General features: G+C 54.1%; 1 protein-coding gene across 12 annotated transcripts in view; it reads right to left on the bottom strand.

The window, feature by feature from the left end:
- The window catches only part of CAMTA1 (calmodulin binding transcription activator 1), a 731,085-nt gene that overhangs the window by 361,979 nt on the left and 342,333 nt on the right, over positions 1-26,773 (bottom strand). For all 12 annotated transcript variants that reach the window (XM_036228256.1, XM_036228241.1, XM_036228246.1 and 9 more), the window contains one exon: positions 7,768-7,903. In XM_036228256.1, coding sequence (XP_036084149.1) covers positions 7,768-7,903 — 136 coding nt within the window. The remainder of the gene's footprint in view (positions 1-7,767; positions 7,904-26,773) is intronic.

Below are 26,773 nucleotides of genomic sequence, written 5' to 3'. Positions count from 1 at the left end.
CCAGCAATGTCGACAGACGTGGAGAAGATCAATACGTTGCTATTCAGTCAAGTGAGGGCCAGAGAAATTCTTCACGCAGCGCGAACCACCGTGTCTGGCCACTTACCGAGGGGGGCGGGACACATATCGTCCTGTCAAAGGCCCCCCGGCTTCTGGGTGAGGCCGTAAATCACGCTCACAGAATCGAGGCTGAGCGGCCTGGGTAGCACCCAGCTCTGTGCCTGCTGTACTCTGGGGGGGATTTTGACAGGGACGTTCAAGGGCCCCCACGGCAAGTGAGTATGCTGAGACCCCCGCTCCTGTCCTCGTGGGCTAACCTGCCGGGACGTGAAGGGACGGTTATGACAGTAATTGAACACAAGTTCGGCGTACCAAGTCGATCGCCTGCAGCTCTACCTTCCCCAGGGAATGTCTGGCTCAGAGAGGCTCCGATCAAGTTTCAAAAAGGAAACGTTTTCCATTCCGTAATCTAGCGGGGGTAAGGAGAAGGCCGAGGCCACGCACGCTCTGCTCTCTCAGCAGCCCGCCCCCTGCCGACACGGGGCCAGAGGCCTGCACCCCTCGAGGCGGCAGCCACTATGGGTACAGAACTGAGGCTACCCGGAGTCCCAGCGCTTGGGGATGCGAGAGGCACCCGGGGCTCACTTTTCAGGGACAGCAAGAGGGTCCCCAGGCCGGCAGCACTTGGGCTGGCAGGCAGACTGCCAGGGGCCCCCCTCTCCTTGGCCGCGGCTGGCGGCCGTCCTGTTTTTATGGTTCCTATATCAATAAAGTGTCTGGAGAAAAATCACCTCGCTTCCTCACGTCCTCGATGAAACTGTGTCCGAGAAGCCGACTCTCTGCCTGCAAGGACTCAAAGGGAAGCGCTCTGATGGGTAGGGAAAAGGCGGGACACCAGCCAAACGTGAGTTTCCCACAAGTGACAGGTAACATTATAGTATAGGCACATCCCAGACACTGCACTGAAAGATCACTCACTGTTTCTCTGAAATGCGAATTTAACTGGGCAGCCTGCCTCTTGTGTGCGCGTGTGCGCGCGCGCGTGTGTGTGTGCGCGTGTGCGTGTGTGTGTGTGCACGCGCGTGCATCTGGCAAGTCCTCACAGGGAGAGTGAGCACGGCGCACAGCCCTTCGCGTCCAGAGCAAGCGTGTCCTGGAAGTTGGAGGCTGGGGCGGACACGGAGCTCGCGGCAGGAATACGTACACAGCCGGTTCTCCCTAGGACGGCCGACGGGGGAAGGAGGCCCACGCGCGGACACCGCAGGCTCCCAAAAGACCTGGACGACCCGGAGCTCGGGAGTGACGGCGGGTCCGCAGGCAGGTGCCGGGTGCTGCGGGACGAACCCCTCCCCGTCTCCTCCTTGCAGCCCCTGGTGGCCTGAGGGGGGCCGGGCTCCCGGGTTAAAGAGACATGGTGGGGGGAGGAGGGGTCTCCTCCTCTTTGACTGGCTGGGGTCGTAAGATGGGGGGTCGGCCCAGGGACCAGAAGGGGGACGTCACTTCTACTAGAGACCTTTCTCATCCCCCATCTTACTTAAGGCCCGTGCTGGGCAAACTGCGCCGTATTTAAATTCTTCACGCCCAGAACTCACGGCCGGGACACGGCTTCTGGAGACCCAGGTGCTTTGGAAGCCTGTGCGGTAGAGCGATGAGGAAACTGGGAATTCTGAACAGGACCGACCTGGGAGGCATCTTGGCTCCGCTCTAACCAGGTAGATCTCGTCGGACACACTTCTTAACCTCCTGGAACTGCGTTGCATCCGCCCAAGCGAGCATGAGGATGGCCCCTCCCGAGCAGAGATGCGGCCCGTCACGGAAGGAGAGGAAGTGACGGGCGCAGGTGGGTGTTCGGCAAATGACACCGGCGCCGTCGCCCTGAGCCAGCCGTGCCCAGGGGAGACGGAGCGTAGATGGGAGGAGCCGCGGCCCCCGAGCACCCCGGCGCCGGGCAGGGCGGGCAGCCGCGGCACCACGGGACGCAGCCTGCTTCCGGGCGTTTACGAGTTACAATCCTAATTCTGTGAATCGGGGAGGGACGTGTCACCAGGGATGCCAAGCGATTCGAAATTAAGGCGAGACCGTGGATTTCAGTTCCCGAGTTGATCCTACCCACACACGCCCAGGCAACAGGAAACCGAGTTTCGGCGTGCGTGCTGGCGTGCGGGAGGAACGCAGCCGGAAACTCAGGTGACTGGCGGTCGGAGGACGGCCCTGGGCGGTCCTGCGAGGTGCCGCCTCACGGCCCGGCCCTCCCCACGGAGACGGGCGTGACAGCCGCGCTCGCGCCCGGGAGCGGAGGCGGCGAGATTCGAAATTGAACACCTAGGCTCAAGTCCCAGACGTGTGGCCGGTGGGGATAAACACACCGGCCACGACGGAGCCGCAGGGCTGAGGTGAGGCTCCGACGAGGCAGCCCGCCTGGTCGCTCAGGGCGAGGTCCTGTGGGGCACCCACATCCGCCGCCCGGGGGGGAACCACGCTTCCTGGGAACCCGAAACCTCTGCAGTGACAATTTTCACATCGGATTGAAGTGGCCGGCCTTACATTTCCGTAAGTTCTTCTGGTACGAGGCTGGGCCTTACACACCTCTCTCTGTCTTGCGCTTAACGGGTCACCTAGCGGATCTCACCAGTGACAGGCCTCCTAGCACCTAGGACGCGCCGGGCGCTCCATCCGGGGATACTGCCCCGCGCGGAGCTGACGCGAGGTCAAGGACACAGGAAGGCAGGCCCCGACGGGGCGTTACCGCAGCGACGGGGAGGGTGTCGCTGCTTCTGGCCGGAGGAGGGGAGGGCAGTCACCACGGAGGGGCCGGAAGCCACGAGGCCGACGCGCCACGGCACAGACGAGGGGAAGACGGGCCCTGAGCAAGGGGCAGCGCGCGGAGGGCCAGCGAGTCTGAAGGGCAGCGGACCTGACGACCGCGTCCACAGACCAAAGCCACACGGCCACTTACGAAAGGCAAAATAAATAAATAAATAAAAGTCTCCGATTCCGACGCCCAGAGGCCACGCGCAGACTCGCTGGCCCTGCGCGCCCCCTCTGCCCGGCTGCGGCGGCGGCGGGCCGCCTCCCCCCTGCTCACTGCTCGTCCCCGAACCTGATCCGGGCAATGCGCAGGTCCGCGGCCGGCCGTCTTAAACGTTTCCCATCAGCGGCGGGCGAGGTGGCTATTTGTCTCGCGGCTGCAGGCGGAGCTGCGATGATCCGGCCTCGCCACGAGGCAGACAGTTATTTCACGCCCTGTTAATTCCTAATGCGGTAACTACAATATCATTCCCACTTTGGAAAGGGGTGCTTTTTTTCTTTTTAATATGTGGCCTACGTGCCCGAGTAAAGAACGTCGGTCCTAATGAGGCCAGGACGGAAAACGCAACCTCGGCACTGCCGCCACCACGCTCACGACGGCTTGGAGCCCCCGGCCAGCCGTCAAGCGGTCAGCGGGGCTGTCTTTCTCCTGGTGGCACAGGTCGGTCAGCCAAACACCTCCTCTTCCCATCAGAGATGACGGCCCCCTTTTCTGCCGGGCAGATGGTCCAGGCCAGGGATTTCCTGCCCACCGCGGAATGGGCTTGGTGGGCAGGCCTGTCTTGGGCCAGGGCGCCACGTGGAGCCGACAGCCAACAGGCTCCCGGGGCAGGACATCCGGCGAGGCGTGCTGTGCGATCGAGGCAGGGACAGTCTCGACCCCGGGAGGCGAACACCTGGCCTGACCCCGGGCCGTCCGGGCCACCACGCCGGCGATTTTAAACCGCCGCTGTCACTGCCCCCTGGGGCTCCGCTGTCTGGCTCCAGCCATCGCCTGGCTCCCTGAGCCCGTGGCTTCCGTGAGCCCGCGGGGGCCTTCGGCAGCCGCCCGACGTGCTCCGCTCCGGGCCCTGCGATCCTTCCATCTCAGTCCTCGCCGCCCTGTGCCGGGCCTGCGTGCGGGACACTTGTCCCCGTGAGACCACGAGCGTCTTTACAGCACCGCGTCTCCGTGCCCATTGCGAGGCTGCTGGGTCGCGTCGTGCCTCTGGTGACCGGCTGGTGACCGAAGGGTCTGCCTGACTTGACGTGAAACAACTACACATCCCCCCGAGTGTCCGGGGGCGACCGGTGTCAGGGCAGGCGTGCCGGAACCAGGCTCCGCTGGCTCTAGCCCCAGGCCCCCACTGACCTGTGGCAGGAGGTGGGGCGAGGCCCTGTCTGGTCTAACAAGGGCTCTGCGTGGATGTTTTGAGGAGGGTTGGGTGACACATGCCCCTGGCATGTGGCTGTCACTGCACTCAGCATGGGGCCTCTCTCTGCCATGGCGCCCGGCAGTGAAGAGGTTGGTCGGTAGGCAGCCCGGAGCCAGCCTGGGTTCTGCCAGGCCGTCAGTCTCCAGGGACGGGTGCGAGCACCGGGCTGAAGTCAGCCCCGCGCGCTTCTGAGGCCAGAGAAGGGCACCGTGAACCTGCAAGGTCCTGCTCCGGCGTGGCCCACGTCGCCTCGGGCTGGCTGATCCCAGCTCGGCGGACCCCTGGCACAGCAATCCCGGAGGGAAGGGGACGCTTCGGGCCGGCCTGTCTGCACCCAGGGCATCCCCCGTCCCCCACCCCCATCGGGCCCCCGGAAGGCAGGCGTCCCTCTGTGTGGGGAGCGGCCCCGCTACGGCCCGCGAGACTTCATCTCGAGAGACGGCGGGATCCCTACCACCTCCTTCTCCCTGTCTGCCAACCTCTGTCGTCCCCGGAACCCTTATCGCGTTGGCATCTCCTCGGCTTACAGATAAGACGACTAATCGTGGACCTAACAGCTCGTCGGCTTCAGAAGCGGCTGCCCCCGTCCTGTGCCCGGCTGAGAAAATCAATGTGCCTCTGAGTCGCGCTGGGTATCGAGGGCCCCGGGCGCTGAGAAGGAAGGCGTCAGGGCCGGAAGCTCTCCTGGCCCGCGGGGAGGCTTCCAGCGAGTGACGTGTTAAACGGAACGTTGGGGTATCTTCACCGTGCCCCTGACCCCAGGCGCCGGGCCCGGGTGGTGGCAAAGCACAGCTCCGGGCCCCCGTGCAAGGCTGCCGGCCTCTCCCCGCCGCTGGGTACGCGGCCTGGCACCGAGCCTCGCACGACGCGGGGGCCGAGTCGGCGGGAACCGCCCGCCCGCGTGCACGGACGGAGAAAACAGGTTCCAAACTAGGGAGCCCCCCGGCCCCCGTGTATGTCCACATCACAGTGCGCCACGTGGAAAGGACCCGCTGCCACTGTCCCCCGCATGACCGCTGGGCGTCCGGCCACCGGGAGCACGTGCAGAAGGAACCAGTGAGATGCGGAGCCGGTCTTGCCAGAGGCGGCTGCCTTCGGGGACGTTTAGAAGTCCCGCCCCTGGTAGACAACCCACAGCACAGGACGGCGATTAACACGAGAATGTGCTCGCCCCCGACGATAGCTGAGAAAGACCAAATTCAGTCCACCTTTCACCCACCGGTGCGGGACGGCCGCGCTCAGTGCTGGGCATCAGCACAGCCGCTCGCAGGGGTCTGGCAGGGTCACTGCTCAGCCCTCACGGCGGCGACTGCAGGGCCCAGCCGCGCACGGCACGAGCAGCCGGGCATGGCGCAGGACACTCAGCAGACGGGAAAGGACGTAACAGCCCATGGACCGGGGGTCCCGGGTGCTCGCACGGCGGGGCGCGGTCAAAGGGATGCGGGGTCTGAGCACGACGCAGCGCAGCCCGGCCCGCAGTGCCGGGTGCCCAGGGAGTCGCGCCCGCGGCCCCACCAGCTGCGCGCTGGGCGAGCCTCCCGCCTCCCCCGAGACGCGCCCCTCCTGGCTCAGCCCCACCTCCGGGTCGCCTGTCCCGAGGCTCGGCCCTCCGCACCTGTCCGCACCAGCGGTGACCTCCAGGTGCGGCTGGCTGCTCTGAGTCGCGGGGCAGAGGACACGGCTCTTTACTCTCTGTAGACACCACAGGCACCTTTCGTTGCGCAGAGTGGGGCCGCGCAGTGGGATGACTCCTTGAGCTCAGGGCGAGAGGCCGCCGCACCCGAGGCCACCGCGGTGGCCTCTCTCCCCGAATGAGAGCACAGCCCTGTGTCGCTGGCCAGGGCCTGTCGGAGCCCACCGCCCTGCCCACCACCCACTGCCACTCACACCCGGAAAGTCACGGGCACCCCTCAGGGGCACCCCTCGGGGGCTCGCACGCTCCCTCCCGCCATGCTCCGGGGCTCCAGACAGGCCCCGTGCGCGTGCCCACACCCCAGCCCTCGGGGGCGGGGGCCACAGTCGCCCCAAACGCGAAGGCGGCCTGGAAATCCCCGCAGGTCCCCCTGGTTCCACCCAGAGACGATTCTAATTTAGGACCCGAGGGGAGAAGACGCAGCCAGGCTCGCTGCCCCCCGGGCCTCGGAGCGGGGTAGGGGGGACACCGCCCCCCGGCACTGACGGCGCCCCGCCCCCAGAGACGGCGCGTGCGGGGGGACCCGCGTGCGCAGGCGCGTTTGCCACGGCTTCGGCGTGGAGCCCCAGCACTGCCGCGCCCAGAGAGCACCCCTCGTTCTTGCCCCCCACACCCCCTCGCCCACAGGCGAACGCGGGGAACCGAGATTCTCACGTCAGGCTCTTTGCTCATCATCACGGAGCCCTGTGCTGAGGCGTTTAAAAACCCCACAGGATCGGAAACAAGGTTCCATCCAGCTCCCTGTGGGGTGAGCTAGTGAAAGCCCCTGGTCGCAATTTTCAGTAGCCACTGAAGCCAGCGATTCTTCCAGAAAAGGCCACGGTGACCAGCCGGCACCAGGGCGAGCTGCTGGGCCCAGCCCTGGCCATGGGCCCCGCTCGCTGGCGGACCCGCAGCTGGCGCGCTCGGGGGGCACCCCCCTGCGGCCGGTCTGAAGTACCGGGGGGCTCAAAGCCAGCTCCTCGGCTCCCGGCCCACAACGGCGCCCACCACGCCCCCAGGCCGGCGGGAAGCGCGGAGAAGCGGGTGCCCGTCCCGTGCCGTGACACGCGGCTCGGGCCCTCGGACCGTGACAGGGGAACCGGGGGTGTGTCCGTGGCTGCCCAAGGGTGAGAGGCGGTGGGGTCGGAACGACGCAAGGAAACCAGACTGCGCCCTGCGCCCCCGGACCCGAGCCGGGTGTGTACGAGGCCCCCGCGGCGCTTCCTCCTGCGCCCCCGGACCCGAGCCGGGTGTGTACGAGGCCCCCGCGGCGCTTCCTCCTGCGCCCCCGGACCCGAGCCGGGTGTGTACGAGGCCCCCGCGGCGCTTCCTGCCGAACTTACCTGGCCCGCAACCACCCCACACACCTGCCAGCGCGTCGAATTAGCCCTAAGGCCTGCGAGCGCCCCAAGGCCGAAACACCCACAGGGGAACAGAAGGCTTTGTCTGTGGAGGGAGGGAAGCCAGGCTCTGGCCGGCGACCACCTGTTCCCATGGGACCCGCTCGACAGAGGTCGGCCCGGGCCACCTGGGGGGGGACACCCTTACACAGCACCCCTCCTTCCCCTCTCAATGCCCCCAGAGGCTCCTCCGAGAGAAACACAACACACCGTTCTGCAGCCAGCTTGCCGGTCCCGCCCACACCCGGCGCCTCCCAAGAAACGGGGCGCTTTAGTGGAATCGGTGTCACGGGAGTGGAGACTGTGGGGTTAGAAGGGAGCAGGGAACAGTAAGCAGGGGCTTGACAAACTCGGACGCTGTGGGCAGGGGGGACGGGCAGCGAACCCCGCCCCACAGCAACGCCAGCCTCGCCGTGGCCCGAAAACGGCGTTTGCAGGACAACAGAGAGAAGCCTTCCCGGCGCTTTACCTCCACGCCCTGCACCTTCAGCTTCATGTGGTCCTCCCTGGTCGTCTTCCCATCCTTCCTCTTTTTCCAGCAATACCCGTCCTTCCTGTACTTCACTTTCTTCCTGTTGTAGAGAATCATCGAGCCATTCTGTGGTCTGGAAACGACAAACGGTCAAGTTACCAAGAGCACCGAGCAGAGGACACGTGTATGAAGAAAGACGCCGTAGGCCGGTCAAGGTCTCTCCGGGAAAAGCGACGTTCCGCCCTGGCCGGAACGCGGTTTTTCGCCTTTCACGGCAGCTCCCTGGATTAACCATGCTTTATTTATGGCCAGCCAGAATTTGCTTGTGGGTTTGAGACCTAATGAAGTGAATGTGTCCATGATAGGCTTAAAAAAAAAAAAAAAACAACCACCCCGTTAGTAACAGTCACCCTCTAATCAGGATGGACGATGCGGGGGGCCCGAGCGCCACGATGCAAAGCAGGAAACAGAGAGCAGAACGGAGCCGGGGGTGCCGTGGCGGCCTCTGCGGTAACTTATCTCGTGCGGGAAGATTTTCTGCACATCTCTTAATCCCTGGCCCGGCATTAGGGAATAAATAAGTGTGTGCAGACACCGGATGCCTGTCTTGGGGACGGGCCAGCGGCAGCAGGGCTGCCCGCCGGGGCCGAGCCCTCTCGATTCATCGCCCGCCTCGGACCAGTGCTGGACGTGGCGGGGGTTGGGGGGGGGCACAGCTTCAGCCCCCCTCTCCAGCCCGTGAAGCGCCTGATTTTTTTCCCTGTTGGGCTTCAGCTGTCAGAGGGCTCAGGAGCCACCAGGTAAATTTGTCCGTTTGGTCCACGACCACCGTACTGTAGAAAAACAGTCGCCCTCGTTCTAAACGGTAACAGTGGGATGGCCATTCGGACGCCATTAAAAAGAACAGATAAAAAGAACCTCGAATTGTCCTAAAGGAAGCTGTGTGTCAACTACAGTTTGGAACCTCCAAGGGGACAAAGAGCCACGGTTGACCGCTGCCAGAATGAGTTTCAGCAGGTGTGGGAGGGTCCGCCTTCGGGGACGACGCCCCTGACAGCTAACGGCACGCTGCTCCCCTCCCCGGCCTGCAGCCCCCGCACCCCGCAGTGGCCAGCTCCGCGTCACCGTGCGCATGAATGCCTAGCACAGGAAACGGAACGGCCAGCGGCTCCGTGACCCACGAGACCCGCCGGGGCAACTCCACGTCCCTCCCAGCCACCGCGAAGGCGCGGCTTCACGTGAGGCGAGCTGGCTTCCGCGTCTCAGCCACACACAGGCGAGAGGGCCCGCCCGCCCCCGTCCCTCCGGCCCTCCTCCCCGGGCACCAGGACAGGGCCCTCCCCCCGGCCCTTTCCTGTTCCTCCGAACAACAGGCCATTTCACCACTGGGCACGGAACACTGGCTCGTGATGTCTCACGAAGCCGTCGTCCGTAGGAAGAAAAGACTCATGCCGGGGTCACAGCGGCCGACCGTAGTCCCCACGGAGCCGGGCCGTGCCAGCCGGCAGCAAGGTGACGAGGAAACAGCAATCCGCCGGAAGCCGCAGACTTCCGGCAGTGCCTCCCCGCACCCCGTCGCTGCCGGTCACCGGGCAGTTGGCTGGCGTCCGCGTCGGGCCCCTCCCCAGGCCGGCCTCGACCGAAGCGACCGGGAACCGCCCCGCCGGCCGGCCGGTCACAGCGCTGTGGGCTCGCGGTGACCGTCTCGAGCTCGCCAGACGGCACAGTCTTCCGTTTCTGCAGGCGGCCCCTTCCACCTCGGCCGTGCACTGCGGCTCCTAGTCCATCTTCAGAGGCCGCGAGCCCTCCCCCCACCCCGAGAGATCACAGCGGCGCCCCAAGTCCACCCGCCGCGCCTAGGGCCAGGGCCTGAGGAATAAGCAACATCGCACGTCCGATGGGCCAGACGGCTCTGCGCTGGCCTCCCCCGCCGCAAACAGGAACGCAGAGGCTCGCGAGAGCGTGGCCCCCCCCCGCCCCCCCATCCCACAACGCTCGTCTGCAGGAGGAGACGCAGCATCAGCCCAGCCCGGCCTCCCGTGAGCGGGCACAGGGCTCCCTCCTGCCCCATCTCAATGTGGCCAAGGACCTCAGCAGCGTTGTCAGGCCACCGGGCCCCGGATCGTAACCGCTGTGACCCAGATGGAGTGACCCCCCTAGACACGGCCGCGTCCAGTCAGAAACACACCTGCGCCGCACGAGAAAAGCCGTCTTCCTCTGGGGACTTTTCATTTGGGGAGGAGCAGAATACGTGACCCCAAATTGTGCCACTTTGGCGTGTGGATGACTTTGACCCGAAGGCAATCGAGGCCTAACACGCTCAGGAAGACCCTTTCCCCCTGTCCCTTGACGGCCTGAAAGCACGTGGACAGGGAGCCTGAGATGACTCCTTAGGGTGAACGCGTGTTTACCAAACGCTGCTCTCCCCTCTTTCCAGAACCATCTTCCTGCCCTGGGGCCCCGGGCCCTGACCCGCCTCCTTCACTCGGGGCGGCTTGTTGTAAGCCTCAGCCACCTGACTGTCCGGGAGCCTCATATTCTGGGGGCTTCCGTATGTACAAAATTAAATTTGGATTTTTTTCCCTCCCTTACTCCGTCATGTGCCCGTGTAATGATTAGGCCGAAGACCCAGAAACGAGAAGAGGAGGCCTCCCCCCTGCACTTGCGGTGCCTGACGAGGGTCCTCGCGGGCTGGACACCCCTTGCTGGGGGCCGCAGCTGGCGACGCCGGGACCTCTGCCCGCGGGGCCAGCGGGCGCGAGGGCGCTCACCGCCCCTGCCCTTCCCGAGAGTCGGGCGGGCCGCAGACGGAGTCCCCGGGTGTGGCGCCTGTGGCACACGCTCCTGACGAGCGCTCCGCTTTCCTGTCGGTCCTTCGCCTGGAGATGGTCGGTGCTGGTGTCCGTCTTGTGTGTCACATGTCACAGGGAGATAAAAACCACAGGGCGGGGCGCAGGCACAGGGCCCACCGAGCCGGGGGAGGCGCCGGCCCCACAGTCTGCCGCGTTCGCGGTCCTCAGCTGACCGGCACCTGCGTGGACAGACTCGCTGTGGGTCCTCTGTGTTCGCCTTTCGTTTTGGTCTGTCCTGGGAGCTTAGCTTCGTGACCGGCGACAATACTCTCTCCGGTCTCCGCCGCCCTCCGCCGGCCAGAAGGCGCCTGTGCGGCCGGGGTTCCGAGCCAGGCGGACACAAGCCACACGTGGCGTCTGCCCAGGCTGGCGCTCAGAGGAGTTTGTCAGAAGGGGACCCAGTCCCTGGGGGTCTCTTCTGGTCTCGTCAGCGCTGGAAAAGTCCCAGTCCAGGAGGATATGCACAGTGTCACCGACGGCGGGCCCAGCCTGCAGGTGTCTCGCTCTGGTGGGGGAGCAGAGACCCCGGCTGTACCATACCGTTCCCGACACCTGTGACCACGATGGCCTTCGGTTTCCCGGGGCTTAATGGGAAGGAACTTTCTGGGTCTCGTAAGGGCTACAGCTTCGCTCTCTTTTGAGATGCCTCTTGCATCCCTGGTTAAGCCCCGAGTCAGTGTTGAGGTTAATGTGAGATCCTACTCACCAATGGCCCGACAATGGAGCCTCCGAACTGGCTAGACTTAAAAGAATGTCCATACATTCATCGCAGAGAGCTCTCGGCCTCAACATTGTCCTACGGAAACCTTGGGAAGACCAAGCTGAAAAGTGGACAGAAAGGAACACAGCCTTGGGGACTCCATCAACGGGGCGGAAGAAGGAGAAGTTAGAACCCGAACTGCGGGCACACCCGACATCGCCTCTCCTCCTCAGCATCCGACCCGGCTCCCAGACTCCCACGCCGTCCCCAAGAGCCCCGCACACGCCCAGCTGCCCGTACTAACGTCCCTCTCCCCCTACGGGATTTGCAAAGAGCGCTCGGCCTGATCTCTAGACCCAGCGTCTCCAGGTTGCTCAGTAAACGCTGGACCCACAGGGAGGCTTGTCCCTCCGCTGGGCTCTACCGGAGTCAGGCCTCTCTGAGCAAAGCCCTCTGCGGATGTGCCCGAGATCCTACCCGAAGAACTCAGAAGCAGAGCTTTTCAGCTGTAAAGTCTCTCGAACCCCCTTTCTGAAGCTCCTGCCAAACTTCAAGAGGAATTTAAAACACTGAGGGCCACTGACAACCTGTTTACCAGACCTCGTCTAACCCTAAGAGGTGTGACTCCCACCCATGATTATACTGCAAATATGAGCCTGAGGCCCCCAGGGGAAAACCCCCTAATGAGGAAACATGGCCAGAAACCCGCCTCCATCTCCTGCAAATGGCCAGGAGTCAATGGCTTAGCTGGAGGCCGAGCCTCAGCGACGACAGAAACACTTGTAGAGAGTTTTCCTCCCAGGCGAACTGGAAAGTTAAATCGAGCCCTCAAAAAGGAGGAGCTACCCCGAGGCCTTTGCGGAAGCTTTCTGTGGACTTTCCACAGGCGGGGCGCACTGAACCCTGACAGTCCGGAACGTAGGAACCCTTTCATTTCCACCTCAGAGGAAAACTTTCTCCCTGATATAAAAAGGCGAATTCGAAACAGTGTGGTTGGGTGGCCCAGTCGAGCTCTCGGCATTATAGTGGAAAAGGCTGCCCGATTCTTTGAAGACAGCTTGCAGGAGTAGTCAGAAAAAGGAGCGAGAATCCGGCTTTTGATTTACCACTTCAGTCTTCAGAGAAACAAAGCCTAACTCTGGGAGCAACTCAAACTCACTCTGATCCTCCCTGCTTTGCCTCCGGACATTTGCAGACACTGTAGAGAATCATGGCATGGAAGTCAACTGTTCCTCACATAAGCAAAAGGAGGAAAATTTTAAATAGTAATTACCTCGGACTGCTGATAACAGACAGATATACCCCCAAACTTGCATTCTTTCTCGTCCCTTGAAGACATAAATCTTACCATGTCTTTGAAATACAAATAGCCTATAACTGAAACAATGGCCTAAGACCGAAGAAAAAAGGAAGGAAGGAGGCTTTTAATATACAAACTGCTAAGAAGCCTCTTGGGCCCCAAATCTAGTCCACAGCCTCCTTAAAGTTACTTGTCAAGGACAAATATCATCTTCAGTCCTCTCCACGGATACTAGTGTAAAGCTTTAGCCATTGGAGTGGGTAACATCACCTCGTGCCATCTGCCAATTTGGATGCAACCATCATTTATAAACTAGCGAGTTTTACATTGTTGTACCTGATTCTCGGCTAAAATTTTCAAATGGAAGCAACAGGGTCTCTGTCTGTCCAGTGTTTCTGTATGTCTGTGGACGTGTGTTAAAACTATGCGATGTTTCTCTACCTCTGAATGGCATTGCCGAACTTGGTTTATTTGTAAAAGAGCTCGATGTAACTGGCTTTGAAAAGGAGTGCTTATGAATTGTTTTCCTAAAGCTCAGAGATGTGAAAACTAACAAATGTTTTTCAAGTTCCATGATCTGAGATAATTCTGCTTAAATAAAAGCTAGTTTAAGTTTCTTTGGCTTAATTAATACGAGAATGTCTTGAAAGTTACTAGCATTAAGTATAATACTTTTATTCTACCTAGATTTACTAAAAGTAAACTCACACTATCTCTATTACAGATTTGTCATCAACAAAAATACTTTAAGCTGATGGCTAAGTGCTTTAGCGTCTCATAAAATTTTCATGAGTAATCAAGTACAGTTGTTAAGATCAAGTGAATTACATATAAATGGAATACGACTTTACAAGTGAACTTTTCAACAATAATTATATTTTATGGTCTGTCCACTTAAATAGTTTTCCAAATCTTTTTGGTTACTTGAAACCTTAGAGTTTTTCAAAATTAAATGAAATGATGGGAATTCATTGACTATCTAGATCATTCAAAAGAGGATAAGAAACAGAAACATTGATTATTGAGTAAAATTTACCCACTTTGGGCTTCTTATTACCAAGAAACTAAACATATTTTGATTTGTCAGTAAACCTAGCTCGTGAAACATCAAAAAAACTACGATGAGAAAGCAGATGCTTCTAGAAGTTATGAAATGTATTTGTAAACTTGCCAATTTAAAGAATGCTAGTGTAACGGTTCACAAGCGCTTGGTTTTCACTCGAAATTAAGGTTTCTAAGGGTTAAGAATTCTAATTAATATACATAATTAAAACCACTTGAAATAATAATATATATAATTAAAACCACCTAATTAATATACATGATTAAAACCACCTGAAATCTCTGTGTGTCAGGAAAGTAGAATGTGTTTCCCATTCGAGAAGGCATGAAGCATGCAGCCGGATTTCTGTTGGGGGGAAAGAAAGTAATCGTGTCCTGATTTGGGGCTAGTAGTTTCAGAACGGGAAAGAGGAAAAACCAAGGACGAAATCTGAATGCAAAAAGAAAACTGTAGAAGTTTCTAGGGATAGCAGTCTTGGGAACTGGAATGTTGTGTGTACTTAGCTGGCTAAACAGGGGTGGATCCAATTAAGTGTTTTTAAAAATGAATGAATTAAGTTAATATGCACTGATGCAAAAGTAGAATTTGGTTTTCTCTGTTAAAAGGACAAAGTTTTCATGGATTATTGGTCTGCTCTTAGCAAGAGATTGTGAAAGGGTTTTTTTAATTTTTTTATTTTTTATTTTTTTACTCTTTTGAGTAATCTGTCTAGAAAACAAAGATTTTATGTTTTCTCGGAATAATTTCCTGTGCTTTATGTTATCTTTACCATCAGGTGTTTGATTACGTAAGTAAACCTAGTCTTCTCAATATGAAGAGCTGAGTTTTGCTCAGAACAGTATAGCGTTCTGTATTTGCCCTTGAAATGTTTTATTGTCACTTTGGTTAAATGGATAATTAAGTATTGTTTCATAATAATCTATGATCCTAGTCAAATGCCCAAACCTTTTGATATTTTTGATAAACTTACCCCTCCCCTCCAAAAAAAAATCAAATTCTAAATGAAGGTCTTTTGACCTCGAGGTAATGGGGATATTTTTAGTGGGTCCCTGGAACATCTCAAAATATTTGTTTTCTCTTCTTTTAAAAAGGGAGATGTTAAACTAATCAGGAATGTTTGATGTGTTAAATTACACACGAGGTGTCCTCCAATGAGAATACTAAGCTTTCTTCATATTGTATATGTTATAAGTGTTCTAAAAATTGTATGGAATCCTCAGAAATCAGATGTCCTGGTATGACATTAGCACTTGTAATTCCAGTCATTATCTTAAAGTGTTGTGTGTCACAGAAACAACCAAAGCTCCTTGTTGATCACACTGCAATGAGCTCTCCTCGGATCTTTCACCAGGGCCATTTAAAGTTTTTTGTCATTTACAGCCAGTTACTACTATTTTACACTGACGTTTTTGCAAAAGTGGTCCTTCCAAAGTGTGTTTTATCTTCAAAGAAATTCATGGAAAGGACTCGGACAAGTACTGTAGACTACGGGTTTCTGGTAACTCTCAGATCATACTACCGAACAAGGTAAGAAATTACAGAACTTGAATAAACAAGAATACTGATGGCTTCATAAAACTGCTAACAGAAGACCGAGAATGAATCACACGTGATTGAATGGCTATATTTTTATGACTTTTCGTTTAAAATATCGCTGGTTCTTGCATCTTGTGTTTCCCACATACAAGGAAACCTTTCCTCTTAAGCCATCTCTGAGTTATAGCAGTTCAGTAAAACACATTGTTTGTGAACGAAGATGAAACATTTATCTTTTTCTCCCTACCTGATGCCTCCAGAATTTGTAAACTCTGGAGGCATCAGGTTATTTTCGTGCCAATACAGTGTAATAAGGATCAGTTCTCCTTACAACAGGACACGACTTGGTTATGTGACCAAGGCCCCGACTGGAATGTCATATTCGAGAAGATGTACACGAACTCAGATATGACCAGACAGTTTTAAGGAACGATGGTTGATTTTATGGAGCCAACAAAGCCCCATGGAAACAGTGATTTGGTCCCTTGCTTACCAGGTTCCCTCACTTATAAGTCACTTCCTGAAAAGCTTGGGAACCTCAGGGTGTTTGGGGCCCTTGGGAAGAGAGGGGTTTACCCAAATCTACAGGTATTGATGATAAGTCCTAGGCGTGGCTTTGCTTCTGGCCTCAAGAGGCTTTTAAGAGTTCATTCTGAAATTCTTTATGAAAAGTTCCGGCAAAGCAAACTCAGGGTCTACATGGTTAATCACCATTCTTGCTGCATTTATGTAAATAATCAGGCCGAGTTCATGAAAACTAGACTTAATTTGCAAACAAATTAGTCTTAATGTAGTTATCTTTGATAGAAATGAGGGCAATTGCAGAAGGAAATGCTGTGTTTCAGTAACGCACCTCTGTGGATACCGAATTCTGGTACTATTGACTGCCTCTGGGGTTTCGGTTTCTGCCTGTGAACTGGGCTAGACCCCGAATTCTTCTCATTTCTTCCAATATTTAGCTACAATTTTCCCAACTAATGTTCCCATTTTTTCTCCCACTCTTCTGTCTTGGAATCCTTAGAACTAAAACTGCCCTTTTCCTTTGTTTGTTTCTATAGAAACACCTCGTGTCAAATATCTGATTGTTTGCTCAAAATGAGTTTAACTGAACTGACCTATTATTGTCAGGACCGAGACTAGTTCAGGGAGATGGAGCGACCTGCCAGCTCAGCTTCTGGACCAGGAAACTTCTTGAGGAAGTTTCAGAGGTGGGACTGAGCAGGAGCAGAATACGTGACCCCAAAATATGCCACTTTGGCACGTGGGTGATTTTGACCTGAAGGCAGTTGAGGCCTAACACACGCAGGAAGACTTTTTCCCTCACTGCCCCTTAACTGCCTAAAAGTCCGTGGACAGCGAGCCTGGGCCAGGCAGAGAGCTATTGGCAGAGATGATTCTTAAGGCAGGACAGACACATGTTTACCAAACACTGCTCTCCCCTCTTTCGAGAACCAACTTCCCACCCTGTGGCCCCTGGCCTGGGGCCCCTGACCCTCCTTCCTCCTTCCTCCTTCCAGGATGGCTTGTTGTAAGCCACAGCCATCTGACTATCCCAGAGTCTCACATTTGGGGGGGCTTCTGTCTGTACAAAACTGAATTTGGATTTTCCCTCCTGCTCTTCTGTCATACATCAGTGTTGATTATTAGACCAGCCAAAGAAGCCAGAAGGGAGAAGGGAAAGTCTCCTCCCCCACGCACTCCAAGAACGTGAGGGTGGACATCCTCCGGCACTGTGGGCAGGACACGGCCCCACAGAGCCCCGACACGTACAATTCGAATGGCCTCGATAAATGAAATCATCGTTTTAACTTGCAGTAATAAGCAACCTAGTCATGTTTAACTCAACACTCCGGTTTTATTAGAGCTCGCCTCTGCCCTGCGCGATAGGCTGTCCCTCCCTCCGTAGCTCACGGGTCGTGGGGAAACCAGATGCGCTGCAGAGGGCCCCATGGGCCCCGCGATGCAAAGAAGATGAAGCCGAACTGCAAGCCGAAGCTGGTACGAAGGGACCTGAGGAAGGTGGGAGGGGCTGGGGTGCCACTCCAGGAGGAACCAGAGGGGCCCCCCGGTCAGGGGGCGCCGGTCAGGGAGGACTTTAGTGTGCTTCACGACGGCATAAAAAGGCAGCGCCCATCTGAGAAGGCAGAGGGATGGAGACGGCCTTGGGGACGGAGGGATACGGCAACTGCGAGGAGGCATGCGCGGCCCGCTCCTTAGTCTGTGTCCACGCCTCCTCCGCACGCACGCGGACAACTACGTCCACGTCAGCATTTACACCCGCGTCCGCGGCTCCGTCTACGCGTGCGCGCGCGTGTTGGCATCTGCACGACCGCATCTATCCGCAGCGACATCTACGTCTTTATGCCTGTCTGCAGCTATGTGTCCGCCTCCGGCTCATCTCCGTCTCCATCATCTCCGTCTCCATCATCTCCGTCTCCATCATCTCCATCTCCATCATCTCCATCATCTCCATCTCCATCATCTCCATCATCTCCATCATCTCCATCTCCATCATCTCCATCTCCATCATCTCCATCTCCATCTCCATCGCCATCATCTCCATCATCTCCATCTCCATCATTTCCGTCTCCATCATCTCTGTCTCCGTCTCATCTCCATCTCCATCATCTCCGTCTCCATCTCCATCTCCATCTCCATCATCTCCATCTCCGTCTCCGTCGTTTGCTTCCTCACAACCACCCTATCGTCCCAACACACAGATCGAGGGGAAGCGAAGCCTTTCCAGCCGGAAGTCGTCCCAGCAGGCCTCACCCCGAGGCCAGAGCCACCCCTGCAACCACTGGTTTAGCACTGACCGTGGGGCCAGCCCGGCTCCGAATCCTGCTCTACTACCTGGGTGACCACTAAAGCCCTGGGAGCACTCCTGACCCAGAGGACGGGGGTTTGGGGTGAGTTCCCGGCTGCCTTGCCCCTTCGGTGGGAAAACCTGGGGTGATCCGCATGGCCGCCCAGAGCGCTGGCTCCAGTTTCCCACGGAGGTGACTTGCTGGGAAGAAGGACCATCTGTTTGTAGGCCTCCTGCTCCTCTCTGACTCAGTCTCCCCTGCTGCGACCACTTCCCAAACAAACCGCTGTATGCAAACGCTAATCTCCTTTTGGGAGAAGCTGAACTAAGGCCGATGGTCTCAGGGAGCCTCAGAGAAACCATCCGAGACCTCCCCGCCGCGGCGAGAGGCAGGTGAAGAACTAGGAGCTTCATTCTAGCTTCATTAACCTTTGAATCCAAGAAACTAACAGCTAGCAAAACCAATAACGCTCAGTGCCACATGGAGAAAAGATCGTGGGGTCAATGAAAAGACTGCAAATTATAAAAGTAAAGAAGCAGGTACCAAATTAAGATACATAATCAAGTTTTTATATATATATATATATATTAGCTTTTCTAAATGTGTGTCATGCACACACATAGACACAAAACACATAGAAGAAATGATGAAAGACTCCATTTGCTAGACAGTACAAGAAAATGAAATACCTAGGTATAAATTTAATGAGAAATTCCTAAGACCTAAGAAGAAAAAAAACTATAAAAATCTAAAAGACACAAAGGTAGTTTTCAATAAATGCAAAATGTAACACGTTCTTGGTTAGGAAAAGTTAAGATGATAAAAATGTCAATCGTCCCAAAGGCTATTTATTAGTATAATGTAATGACAATGAGACTCTCATCAGGACATTTTTTCCTGATATAGAGAAGTGGATTATAAAATTTATTAGGAAGGAAAAAACACCGAGAATAGCCAAAGAAACTCACAGAAAGAACACGACGGTATAGAGGCTAGCCCTTACCAGCTACTAACACATTCTATTAAGCCTCTATATTTAAAAAAGTATGAAACTGACAAATAAATAGATAGACCAATGGAACAGAATAGGAAATCCAAAAATATTCCCACTTACTTATGCAAATTTAGTGTACACTAACAGAGGCATCTCAAATCAGCTGAGGGGAGGGGACCAACATTGGAATAACCACATTGGCATATGGAAGAAGACAGAATTGGGTCTATCACCCACAACATACAGCAGCATAAATTCTAATGGAACGGAGATTTAAATGTAAGAAATAAAATCACACATACTCTAAAAGAAAATATAGGTAAACTTTTCTACGATCTGAAAGTGGAGAAAGCCTTCCCAACTCCGATGAAAAAACCCAGCAACTGTACGTGAGATACAGGTGCATCTGTCACATAAAAAAAAAGAAAAGCGACCAGACTGTTGCCCGAAGAGGCAGCAGTACGGTTTTATGTTCCCGCTGGAAATGCATTGCAGTTCCGACATCTCGGCATCCGCCCCCGCACTTGGCATCGGCTGTCTTTTGGACCATAGCCATCCTCGTGGGTGTGCGCTAGGGTTCTAATTTGCATTTCCCTAATGACTACTGACGTTGAGCATCTCTTCATGTCCCCATTAGCCATTCATATAATTTCCTTGGTGAAATTGTCTATTTGAATATTTGCCCATTTTTAAATGAATTGTTTGCCCTCCTTTGGAATTATAAGAGTTATTTATATAAAATCTGGATACAAGTCCTTCATCAGATACACGATTTGCAAATATTTTCTCCAAGTCCATGACTTTTCTTTTTCTTAATGACACCTTCTAAAGAGTAAACGTTTCTAATTTGGGTAAAGTCCAGTTTATCAATTTTGTTTTAATTGTGCTTTTAGTGTCATATCTAAGAATTTGGGGCCTATCCCAAGTCCACAAAAATCTGCTCTCGTGTTTTTTTCCTAAGAGTTTCATAGTTTTAGCTCTTACCTTTAAGTCTATAATGCATTTTGAGTTAAGTTTGGTGTATAGTGTGAGGTAGGGGTCTAAGCAGATCGTTGGCATGTGGTACCTAACTGTCTCGGCACAGTTTGGTTTGGGTTTTGTTTTCTTTTTAAGCTATTCTTTCCCCACAATAGACTGATCTTACACCTTTATTGAAAATAAATTGATGATAAACATATGGCTTTATTTCCGGACTTCAAGATCTGTTCCATTTTCTATCCTATGATAATACTATACTGGCTTGATTGTTGCAGCTTTATAGTAAGTTATGAAATCAGGGAGTATAAATCCTCCATCTTCGTTCTGATTTTTCAAAATTATTACGTGTATTCTAGATCTTTTGTATTTCTATATAAATTTTAAGGTTAGTTTGAAAATTCTGCACCAAAAGCACCAAACGAGCCTGCTGGAAGTTTGATATGGGTTGCACTGAATCTAGAAATCAATTTAGAAACAGCTGCCATGTAAAAATACTGAATTTTTGAATCTTCAAATACTTTCAATCACAACACAGAATGCCTTCCCATTTACGTAACTCTTAAATTTCTCTCAGTAAGACTTTGTAGTATAGGTTCTACACTTTGTAAATTAAATTCATCTAAGGACTTTATTCGTTTTGATGCTACTGTGAATGTAATTGTTTTTTAATTTTATTTTTGGGTTATCCATTTCCACTATATAGAAAGATAGTGAATTTCTGTATATTGACCTTGCTAAACCCATTAATCAGTTCTAGTAATTTTCTTTGCAGTTTCTTTAGGATCTTCTATATATATAATCAAGTCACCTGTGAGTAAATATAGTTTCACATCTTCTTTTCCATTCTAGATGTCTTTTACTTTTTTTTTTCTTGCCTTATTGCACTGGCTAGAAGCTTGGTACAATATTGAGCAAAAGTGGTGAGAATAAACACCCTTGTCTTTTCCCTCATCTTAGGGGGAAAACCTTCCATTAGGTATGATGTGAGCTGTATCGAAGACTTAAAATCACATGAAAAGGATTTATAAATCACCTTGAAGAGGCTCCCACTGACAAAGATGGGACAATTTGAGCATCAATAAAGAGCAGTAACTGCAATGGATTAAAACACATTAAATACGTTTAAATGTGGAGTTCCTAATGAACCCAAAGCCCGCAAACAAAAAACTAATTCATCAATTTTGGAGGATGCTAGGGACTTAATACATTATTTTGAAAACTAAAATAAATAAGTAAGCAAATAAATAAATAAATAGAGACGGATAAAGAATCAGGCAAGTATCCTACTTCCTGCACAAAATGTTCTTTTGAGTTTTCAAGGAGCAAACGAGAGGACTGTGTCTATAAAAGTGTTCTGGCCCCAAATGAAGACGTGAGAATTAAAATAACATCATTTTGCAACCTCTAATAGATGGATGGGCCATCACCGGTGACTGACATCACACGAGAGAAACAACCAGATAGTATGGGTCCCTGATGGGAGAACATTTTGCTGTAGAAAGGGGGGAGAGGGAAGGAGTTTGAAATTATTCAGACCTTTGATCTAACTGCCACTGTGTAAGACCCACAGAAGGCAGCACACGGTAAAAAAAAAACCATGGGGGTATCGTCAGCAAAACACAGACCGTGGGAAGCTCTGTAGGACAAATGTCCTGGATTTATTAACAGATCCAATGCGGAAGACAGTAGGAGCAAGCTAGAGTGGAGACATATAAATTTAAAAAGATAAAGAGATACATCAACTCGTCGCAATGTGTAGACCTTATCTGAATATAAAGCCAAAAATCAAACCGTAAAAAGAAAATATGGTATTTGTGAAACAATTGGAATCTTGGATAGTGACTGGATATTTATGCAATTTAGAATTAATTTTCAAGTGTGATAGTTTTGGCACAGATTTTTTTTTTTTTTAAAGAGAGACCTTACCTGTTAGAGATATATGCTGACACATTTACCAATAAAATTATACAGCATCTGAGATATGTTTCGACATCTACTGCTTGTGGGGGGTGGGGGGCGGGTAGGGATGAAACATGACTGGCCACGTGCTGGCCATAGTGGGAAGTGGACGACAAGTACCTGGCAGTTCATCGTACTCGTCCAGCTACATTTGTACGGGGCTGAAATTTTCCACAGTAAGTTTTTAAAAAGAAGACGGTCGTGGGATTTGGAGCGAGCGCCAGGTTACATCTTACATTTTGGGTCGGTTCCTCAGGAGCTGTGTGACCTTGAACCGACCACTTGACCTCTCCGTCGTAGCAGACATTATTATGCACGCGAGTCGCCTGGCACGCTGCCTGCCACGGGACCCACGTTCTTCGTGACTGATAATGACACACTCGGCGCCTTTTTCTAGGGTTCCCTAAGGGAACGATGACGGAAGGAACTGGGGAGTCATAAAATGGCGCATCGTCGGTTACGGCTGGGACCTTCGCCCATGGGAGAGGCCGTCCCTGAGCCCTCGATGCACCCACCCTTGAATCACCTCTTTAGGGGGTGACATATTTTTCGAATTAGGCACATAGAAGAAGATTAGTAACTGAAGATCGGAGTAGTGATGTGTTCTCGAGAGGTTTTATGTGCGGATATGAAATAGGAATTTACGGTGCAACTGGGGGTTGCACCCAAGACTATTTTAATCCCACAGAAGGAATAGCCTGAATATTCATTCTTTCCGGTGCCTGAGTCTAGCTTTAAAAATCAATGTACCCAAAACAGCTCAGGTCCATGGCCCTTCCCTGACAACCCCCACTTTCCCTGTCACTCACTGATCATTTACAGGACCTTGACAACTACCTAAAATCCCATGCAGGCAGTTGAGACCAGCTTGCTACTCCAGTGGTCCATGGACGTCCTCGGGTGCGCTCTTGCCCCGCCCACTGCCCTGACCTGGCCCACAGGTGGCGGATTCTGTGCAGTAAGCTCCGTTCCGGTTGCCCAGCTACTGCCTCAGTGAACTCGTAAGTTCTGCCCTTGCAGCTCCCTTTGGGACCAGATGGTGTCCTTGTTTCCAGCCGCACTCCATGAGTCATATTTGGACGGCTTCTAAACAGCGAACATCTCCTGAGAATTTCCCCTTTTCCAGCTGAAATCCACATTCCTAGCAGACTCCTCCTTTTCTTCCATTGCTTTTGGTCTCACCCCTCCCGCCACAAGGATCACGGAAGGGCCTGGCTAGAGGGAAATGCAGCCTCCAAGCCCTGACCCCGAAGGTAAAAGGGACAATTTCCATCGCAGTGCCCTAGAGCAGTGCTAAACCTCTGTTCCAGTGGCAGTTAGAAAACAAGAAATGCCCCCCTGCAATCGCGGCGCGCTCGTTTTATGTACCCGCACCTCTCTTTCTGATCTTTCCAACATAAAAAAAAAAATACCTGATTTAAATGCACCATTAGAAGTATGCATTCTGGTCCAAAATGTCAATATTAAGCATGACAACAGTTACTATGACGACAGCAAGAGTGCCCATTTATCAAGCATCTGTGGGTGTCAGACACAGGGCGAAGCCCTTTCACCCACTTCCAACCCAGTCTCACAATGACCGTGGCGGGTGGGTATCCTTATGCCTGTTTTACAGATGAGAAGGTTTGAGGCGCAGAGAGGGGAAGCAACTTTCCCAAGGTCACAGAGCTGGCGAGGGGAAAACCAGTGAGCAAACCCCACTGCACCCCTTCCCGGCATCTTACTGCAAATCCCTGGCACCCCCCTTCTCCCCTCCTCCAGCAGCAATGAGCCAGGGCGCTTTCGGAGCTCAGGAGGACGGCTCAGGGCAGACGGCTCGCATAAAGGAAGGGCTGTTTGAGCCCGAGGTAAATCGTCCCTGCAGTTCTTCCTTTTGTTGCAAGGGGAGGCAAGAAATCTGGGAAAGGAATGTCTCCTCCGCTTATCTCCCTCACACACAGACCCAGCGAGAGTGAGAATTGATGGCGAGAGCACCGTGAGGCTGATAGAATGCCAAACGCAAGTCCCAGAAACCAGCGCCGCAGCCCGGAGCCCTCCGGGGCGGGGGGGGGGGGGGGCGCCAGGCTGATTAACTTCCAGCCTGGCGTTTTCTTCTGACTTGTTTATAGGGTCTTCGTGTGTTGGGGGGACAAGAAACAAGAAAGCTGCTAGGGAGCGGCGGTGCCCTCCCCTCCCCCACCCACGTCTGGCCGCCCCGAGCTATTTATGGACCATCCTGAAGAAAGGGCTGTCAGGCCCTGCCCAGGCTGCAATCTGCCAGACATGAGAACCAACTGCTTTTCATAATAAATTCCAGCTGGAGCCATAGAAATAATAAGGACGGGGAGAAGGTAACACCAATTTGCTTTATTTGATTAGCTCCTTCTTGGGGCTGCGCAACCCTGGCTTCTTTTCATTAAAATAAGGGCAAATTGAAAATCGTAAAAGAGGTTTTCTTATCAGGGAACAAACGACCAGGTACATTCATATGCCTAAAGGCCCCCCAGAAGCACGAGCTGTCGAGCTGTCGGCCAGCCAGACAGGCCCAGCCCACGCTCCCAGGAGGAGGAAGTTTGATGGAGGACGGGGACCTCCCGGGTGTCCCAAGTCAGGCGGAGCTGCGCTGGGCGCTGTCCAGCAGCCAGTGCTGAAGCGAGGCGGCCTCGCCCAGGCCCCACCACGACCCAAGGCTCTTTAAGGGCAGGCTGCTGACCGCAGTTCCGTTCATTTAAGTTGTTGCAGGAGGTCGCCGGGAAGAAGAGACGGCCCCGCGAGGAGCCAGGGACGGCCGGGAGTCGCTGCGGAGCAAGTCTGTGGGGGCTGAGCGATGGCTCCCGTCCCAGAGCTCCTGGGGCGCTCGGCAGGAAGTGCGATCACGATGTTCGGTGATTTATTCGATTAATATTTACCGAGCAGCTAGTAGGGGCCAGGCCTTCGCGCGAGGCGCGCCAGGTGCTGCCCCGAACGGGGGGCCGAAGCCCTGCCTTTGTGAAGCTGGGGTGCCGTCGGGGAGGGAGAGGCCCGCCCTGCACAGGCTCGGTCCAGAGAAGAAGCAGGGTGGGGGGGGTGGTGGGTCCCGGAAGAACGAGTGCGCATGTCCCAAACGGCCGGCGGCCACGTGCTGACCGGCAGCCGCGGAGCCCTTCCCAGGACGGGGCGTGTGACCAGACGCCTCGGCAGAGACGAGGGCACAGCCAGGAAGGCTCCGCAGCGGAGAGCCGCCTGGTGGACAGAGCGGCAAGGCCAGAGGGCAGGGAGCAAGTGGGGGGCAGAAGATGAGGCCAGGAGCCGCATCCGGGTCCTGAGTGGACTTTGCCCTGGGCGTAATGAAAGACACAAATTAACGACGTACGTAAACACAACTGTGTGGGCCGCACCGAGGGAGAAGCGAGGGGTCTGGATTATGACGTGTGACTGTGCGGGCGATGGACAGAGCGCGCTGCGTGCACCAGACCAGAGGCTGCGTCCAGGCGGGAACGGAGCGGTCCCGCCCTCCGGCGATCCGGCCGGCCAGCCCCGCCCCCAGAACCTTGAACTTCACCCTCACAGAGATGGCAAGTGACTGAGGGTTTTAATCAGAAAAATGGGGTGATCGTTCCGACCTGGCACATCTGGCTCACCCGACTGCTGGTTCTGTGCCTCCCCCACCTAACGACCTGTGAACAGTAAATGCCCGTCGAGTGAGCGAGTCAGCTCAGTAACCCGCCAGGCTGGGACAAAGGAAACCGCTCTCCTTTCTTGCCAACAAAACAAACAGAAAACAGCATTTACATTTCAAGTGTTTGATCAGTGACAAAGCAAAGAAAAAAAAAAAGACGAGAGAATAAACGGCACCCTTTTCTCGGGATCCGATTCTCTCAGAGAGAAAGAACGTTCCCCCCCCCCAGCTGCTCGCCGGGGCCCGGGTCACCGGAGCCGCGCCCGTGGGGCAGCACTCGAATGACACCAGCATCTGGTTCACGTTCCACCCTACCGACATTCCATTCGGCCAAAATCGTGTCCCTAAATAGAGCCTGGCACTTCCACAGGCTCTCGCTTGTCATATTCCAACACCGATATTTTATTAATAATCCAGTGTAAATCTGAGAGAAAATTAATGTGTCATCTCCTAGCAGGAAGGACTAAACATCTCAATGTGACGGTCTGTTAGAGTTGTCATTTATCATTAGCATGCAGTTCAAGGCGAGCTTCCCACGTTCTGGGGGGAGCTTTCGAGACAATGAATCTCTGGGAATTAGCTTCTCGTCCAATTATTCCTGTTTTCACCCCTACCTACCTCAGAGATAAATTCTGTCTCGGTGGGAAGGAAAAAAAAAAAGAGAAGAAGAAGGAAAGGCGGAGGAAGGAGTTTGCTATTCTCCCTTCTGGCTGAGATCAATTTTTCTCAAGGAGACAAGGCAATATTCATTTTCTGAGGAGGGAATAAGGCTGCACGCTAAAGGCCAATAAATGGAGTCGTTCTGATGAAAACTTCCTCAAATCAAATGTAGGGGAACCTCTTAATGGGCTTTGTTCTTCTTTTCCATAATCCATAACTATTAAGAGAAAGACTGGCAGAGAGAAGACGCTGCCAAGGGGAGCTGCGTAAACATCGGGCTGGGCCACCGTCCAGCGGGACCCAGAGAGGTCACGGCAGACGGTGGTCTCCCTGTTCCTCAGCACGTGCTCGCGGTGGCTCCTCCCCGCCAGGCAGCGCCGTAGGCTCGGGATGAGCGCGACACCGACAGGCACGTCCTGGTCCTCAGGGAGCTCGTCCTCTAGCAAGAGATCCGCCCACAAACGATTACAGGTAAGCGCTATGGAGAAATGACCCAAAGTAGGAATTCTGTGCACTA

This window comes from Rousettus aegyptiacus, unplaced genomic scaffold (assembly GCF_014176215.1).
Source record: "Rousettus aegyptiacus isolate mRouAeg1 unplaced genomic scaffold, mRouAeg1.p scaffold_m13_p_1, whole genome shotgun sequence".
Lineage (NCBI taxonomy): Eukaryota > Metazoa > Chordata > Mammalia > Chiroptera > Pteropodidae > Rousettus > Rousettus aegyptiacus.
The sequence above is the reverse complement of the archived record's forward strand: the minus strand, read 5'-3'. Positions and strand labels throughout refer to the sequence as shown.